Raw genomic sequence first — 6,438 nt, forward strand, 5'->3', positions numbered from 1 at the left:
TTTTTCATCAAGAACAGGCATCCCTAATAGTTCGTTACTTGATGGTTGATAATTTCGAAATAAAAGAGTCATTCATTGGTTACTTTGAAATTTTAGAAACCTGATGGACAACATTATGAAGAACTTGTCCTGAAAACTCTTAAAGACACTGGGCTGGACCTTAATCTGTTCAGAGGTCAAACCTATGATAAAGCAGCCATAAATCTAAATGCAATATTTCTGAACTGTGATAATCACTCTCTGAGCCTGGGAGCTCTTCATTCTGCTGAGATAGAACCAATAATTGTCACCTTATTTGAACTGTACATGAATTGTTCAACTTTTTTTCCAATTCACCCCAAAGATGGGCCAAACTGAAAGAAGCTGAAGCATGGAGTTTTAAAAGGAGACTAATGCAAGGTGGTCCCCAAGAGAAGAAGCTACCTCGGCAGTTTCCTTGCATCTCGACAAAATCATCAAGCTGTTGGAGAAACTTTCTGAAGCAGTGCACAGAATCTTCTTCATGCAGGGGAAATTATAACATTTTCGCTTATCTGGAATTCTGGTCAAATCTCCTTCGCCCAATTAATATAGTTCAGAAGAAATTACAAACGTCTGGACTGCACATAGAGAAGCAGCTGATGAAGAAATTAAAACCCTTTCATGCTTTCTCCGAAATGATGAGAAACGGACGAAACTGATCACCCAAAGCAAAAGAAGATAGTGAATGCTATGGAGTTACTGTAATCAAAATAACCAGAAGAAAGAAAAGACTTGATGGGGAGTTGAGTTCTGATGTAGGACTGTCAATAGAACTGCAATTCAAACGTTGCTACAGAAGTGCTGGACAAACTTCATATGGAGATGAAGGACAGTTTCCGATGGCTGCAAAACCATGTGGACACCTTTGGGTTACTTCTTGAAACAAGATACCTCTTGGAGTCTATGGATGATGACACGCTGATGAAAAACTGTGTTATTTTTTCCTGTTTGATGAAATATATGCAAATCGTTTGTTCAATGATGTCATTGATGCACGAGCACTTTTCATCAACAAACCAGTGCCACAATCACCAAATGGCATATTGAGGAAGTTGGCTTCATATGGTAATGATATGTGCTCAAATATTGCAACCTCCATCCGAATACTGCTAACTCAGGCCACTTCCATTACGTCATGTGAGAGATCATTCTCAAAGCTCAAGTTAATCAAAAACTATCTCAGGAGCACAATGACGCAAGAAAGGCTTAGCAGCATGGCTTTAATGTCAGTGGAGTCACAAATACTAGACAGTATCGATGTAGATGATGTTATAGATGGCTTTGCTGCAGGGAAGCACGACGTGAAGCGATATGAATTGAGATTTGTCACTTGTGCATTATTTCGCCAAAAAAAACAACAACGTTATTATTCATTAAAAGATTCTTAATGATTATTTCTTGTTTATTTTACTGATATACTGTACCAATGTGAATGTAGGCTTATATATTTATGAAGTACATTATCTCATATCATGGTGTCGAAAGTCAAAATGCAAGGGGCCCCCAAAGAGGTCATCCAAATCCCGGGCCTCCAAATCCCTAGCTAGTTAATATTTACCCGAAATCATTTTGGGAAAAAAGAAAAAAATTGCTTATATGCTCTGTTTATTCTAAATGTCATAGTACAAGGCAAGTGGAATTATGTTTCACTACAGTCTAGCTCGCGTCGTCGTTTTCTATTGCCCTAATATTGGCATAGTAGTCTTGGCAGTGTAACTTCTCAAACGGCTACGTTCTGACATGTCACCCGCATGCCAGATGGTAGAATCCCGAAAGATATCTTATATGCTGAGCTTGTGGAAGGAGTCAGACCCAAGGGCCGCCCAAGACTAACATATAGAGATGTCTGCAAGCGAGACATGAGAGCCTCAGGCATCAGTGAAAGTATGTGGGAAAACATAGCCAAAGACCGGAGTGCATGGAGACAGACTGTGCGTGCTGGGACAACCCTTGCTGAGAACAAAAGAATTGAAGCGGCTTTAATCAAGAGGGAAAAAAAGAAAGCTGCCCTGTCTGCTAGCCCTAAATCAGAGGCATACACATGTACGAATTGTGGCAAAGTCTGCCGTTCTAGAATTGGCTTGATTAGCCACACCAGATTCTGCCCCGTCTCAAGATTAAGCCAAAACCAGTGACTCACTTGGGCGCATCCATTGCCTTTCGAGACAAAAGGAGCCATATACATAGTACAAGGCAAGTGGAATTATGTTTCACTACAGTCTAGCTCGCGTCGTCGTTTTCTATTGGCCTAATATTGGCATAGTAGTCTTGGCAGTGTAACTTCTTTAACGGCTACGTTCTGACATTCAATAAAGCAGTTAACCTTTATCAGAACGACAGCGCCCTCGAAATTCTTTATAACACTGTTTTTGTTCTCTGTGAAGAGTATACCAATGTTAATGTAATCAATTTTCCTGGGGAAAAAATGGTAGCTGGACTTCAAAGTATTCGCTCTACAATATCAATCAAAATTTTTGTGAAGCAGATATTGTGGAATATTGAACGATGTAACGGAATCATACTGAATAAGTCTTAACTGAACTTCTACTGCTCTTGATAACAAGCTGCAGCACTTTTAGGAAAATGTGCAACATTCTATAATAGTATTCTGCCTATTGATCAGTACACAATAGTAAGCGTTGTGTCAAGGAATTTCTATTTCGTATACAGTAAGTAGCACACAAGCTGCCACTTTGTTTAGCATTTTGATTATTAGCTTTAAAAAATATTTTTCATTTTTAAAAAACTTGAAACGCCACCGACATACGATAAGATCCTAGATTTTCTGCTGGAGGAGTGGGGAGGGCTGAGGATGGTAACGTAAGCTTACAATAAGAAATAAATGTGAAGAGGTTCAAAATAAATAATGTCATACGAATATTACACTCCAGCGCTGTATTAGAAATGTTCAATGTACTTTTTACGTAAACAATGAAAGAAGAGAAACTAATAGTTTTAAAAGGAGTTTTTTTTGTTCATTACTACTTTGTATCTTGCTACAATACTAACCTCAGTACTTTGTTTACTTCTTGTTCATTACTACTTTGTATCTTGCTACAATACTAACCTCAGTACTTTGTTTACTTCTTGTTCATTAATACTTTGTATCTTGCTACAATACTAACCTCAGTACTTTGTTTACTTCTTGTTCATTAATACTTTTTATCTTGCTACAATACTAACCTCAGTACTTTGTTTACTTCTTGTTCATTACTACTTTGTATCTTGCTACAATACTAACCTCAGTACTTTGTTTACTTCTTGTTCATTACTACTTTGTATCTTGCTACAATACTAACCTCAGTACTTTGTTTACTTCTTGTCCATTACTACTTTGTATCTTGCTACAATACTAACCTCAGTACTTTGTTTACTTCTTGTTCATTACTACTTTGTATCTTGCTACAATACTAACCTCAGTACTTTGTTTACTTCTTGTTCATTACTACTTTGTATCTTGCTACAATACTAACCTCAGTACTTTGTTTACTTCTTGTTCTTTAATACTTTGTATCTTGCTACAATACTAACCTCAGTACTTTGTTTACTTCTTGTTCATTAATACTTTGTATCTTGCTACAATACTAACCTCAGTACTTTGTTTACTTCTTGTTCATTACTACTTTGTATCTTGCTACAATACTAACCTCAGTACTTTGTTTACTTCTTGTTCATTACTACTTTGTATCTTGCTACAATACTAACCTCAGTACTTTGTTTACTTCTTGTTCATTACTACTTTGTATCTTGCTACAATACTAACCTCAGTACTTTGTTTACTTCTTGTTCATTACTACTTTGTATCTTGCTACAATACTAACCTCAGTACTTTGTTTACTTCTTGTCCATTACTACTTTGTATCTTGCTACAATACTAACCTCAGTACTTTGTTTACTTCTTGTTCATTACTACTTTGTATCTTGCTACAATACTAACCTCAGTACTTTGTTTACTTCTTGTCCATTACTACTTTGTATCTTGCTACAATACTAACCTCAGTACTTTGTTTACTTCTTGTTCATTACTACTTTGTATCTTGCTACAATACTAACCTCAGTACTTTGTTTACTTCTTGTTCATTACTACTTTGTATCTTGCTACAATACTAACCTCAGTACTTTGTTTACTTCTTGTTCTTTAATACTTTGTATCTTGCTACAATACTAACCTCAGTACTTTGTTTACTTCTTGTTCATTAATACTTTGTATCTTGCTACAATACTAACCTCAGTACTTTGTTTACTTCTTGTTCATTACTACTTTGTATCTTGCTACAATACTAACCTCAGTACTTTGTTTACTTCTTGTTCATTACTACTTTGTATCTTGCTACAATACTAACCTCAGTACTTTGTTTACTTCTTGTTCATTACTACTTTGTATCTTGCTACAATACTAACCTCAGTACTTTGTTTACTTCTTGTCCATTACTACTTTGTATCTTGCTACAATACTAACCTCAGTACTTTGTTTACTTCTTGTCCATTACTACTTTGTATCTTGCTACAATACTAACCTCAGTACTTTGTTTACTTCTTGTTCATTACTACTTTGTATCTTGCTACAATACTAACCTCAGTACTTTGTTTACTTCTTGTTCATTACTACTTTGTATCTTGCTACAATACTAACCTCAGTACTTTGTTTACTTCTTGTTCATTACTACTTTGTATCTTGCTACAATACTAACCTCAGTACTTTGTTTACTTCTTGTTCATTACTACTTTGTATCTTGCTACAATACTAACCTCAGTACTTTGTTTACTTCTTGTTCATTACTACTTTGTATCTTGCTACAATACTAACCTCAGTACTTTGTTTACTTCTTGTTCATTACTACTTTGTATCTTGCTACAATACTAACCTCAGTACTTTGTTTACTTCTTGTCCATTACTACTTTGTATCTTGCTACAATACTAACCTCAGTACTTTGTTTACTTCTTGTCCATTAATACTTTGTATCTTGCTACAATACTAACCTCAGTACTTTGTTTACTTCTTGTTCATTACTACTTTGTATCTTGCTACAATACTAACCTCAGTACTTTGTTTACTTCTTGTTCATTAATACTTTGTATCTTGCTACAATACTAACCTCAGTACTTTGTTTACTTCTTGTCCATTAATACTTTGTATCTTGCTACAATACTAACCTCAGTACTTTGTTTACTTCTTGTCCATTAATACTTTGTATCTTGCTACAATACTAACCTCAGTACTTTGTTTACTTCTTGTCCATTAATACTTTGTATCTTGCTACAATACTAACCTCAGTACTTTGTTTACTTCTTGTTCATTAATACTTTGTATCTTGCTAACTTTGTTTACTTCTTGTTCATTACTACTTTGTATCTTGCTACAATACTAACCTCAGTACTTTGTTTACTTCTTGTCCATTAATACTTTGTATCTTGCTAACTTTGTTTACTTCTTGTTCATTAATACTTTGTATCTTGCTAACTTTGTTTACTTCTTGTTCATTAATACTTTGTATCTTGCTAACTGTGTTTACTTCTTGTTCATTAATACTTTGTATCTTGCTAACTTTGTTTACTTCTTGTTCATTAATACTTTGTATCTTGCTAAATGTGTTTACTTCTTGTTCATTAATACTTTGTATCTTGCTAACTGTGTTTACTTCTTGTCCATTAATACTTTGTATCTTGCTAACTTTGTTTACTTCTTGTTCATTAATACTTTGTATCTTCATTATTTTGCTAGAATACTGACTCAGTACTTTGTTTCTTGTTCCTTCTCTTTCAGCCTATCATTTCACGTATCCCAAGCCTGATCCAAGCCTGGTTTCATTCGACACAATACGTAATGGAACGAATATTGCAGCTCAGATTGCACAAAGAACAATAAAAGCTGTAGAAAAAGCTGGAAAATTTTATCTTTTGAAATAAAAGTACAATAAACCTTTATATGTTGACATTTTCTTTCAGCTTTTAACACTCTAACGTATTCACCGAATGTTCCTGCAGTGTTTAAACACACACAGCACTTTACCGTAGTCAACAGAAAACACAAAATACAGTGAGACCTAAATGTTGCATGAATATTTGGGTAATTCTGTATGACACCATGTCTGCGCCATTGTTGTTTTTTTTTTTATTTACATTCCGAAAAATCCCAAATTTGTGTCTGTAAAAAACAACAACCATAAATTACATAAATCCCTTGTTTTCAAAACAATGTTAGTGAATACTTATTGACGTTTAACCCTAATATTTTTTTTATTTCAAATTTAAATTGGTGTCATTAAATCTAGATCTAGAACTACTATTCTTGAACTAGTCCCACTATTTTCTCTTTAAAATGAAAAGCTTTTCTTTGCTGTTTTTTGTTGTTGTTTGTTTAGCTCTCATTTAAAATGTAAATTATTGTTGGTGCAATGGTTTTCATTGTTTTGTTT

The 6,438-nt window shown here is 34.4% G+C and overlaps 1 protein-coding gene across 1 annotated transcript in view; it reads left to right on the forward strand.

Moving 5' to 3' along the window:
- Positions 1–5,947, forward strand: part of LOC129923638 (uncharacterized) — a 72,770-nt gene extending 66,823 nt beyond the window's left edge. The window contains exon 8 of the mRNA XM_056015568.1: positions 5,787–5,947. Within this exon, the coding sequence (XP_055871543.1) occupies positions 5,787–5,929 (143 nt within the window). The 3' untranslated portion in view covers positions 5,930–5,947. The remainder of the gene's footprint in view (positions 1–5,786) is intronic.
- Positions 5,948–6,438: the final 491 nt, after the last annotated feature.

The sequence above is a fragment of the Biomphalaria glabrata genome, chromosome 17, assembly GCF_947242115.1.
Source record: "Biomphalaria glabrata chromosome 17, xgBioGlab47.1, whole genome shotgun sequence".
NCBI classification, from domain to species: Eukaryota; Metazoa; Mollusca; class Gastropoda; family Planorbidae; genus Biomphalaria; species Biomphalaria glabrata.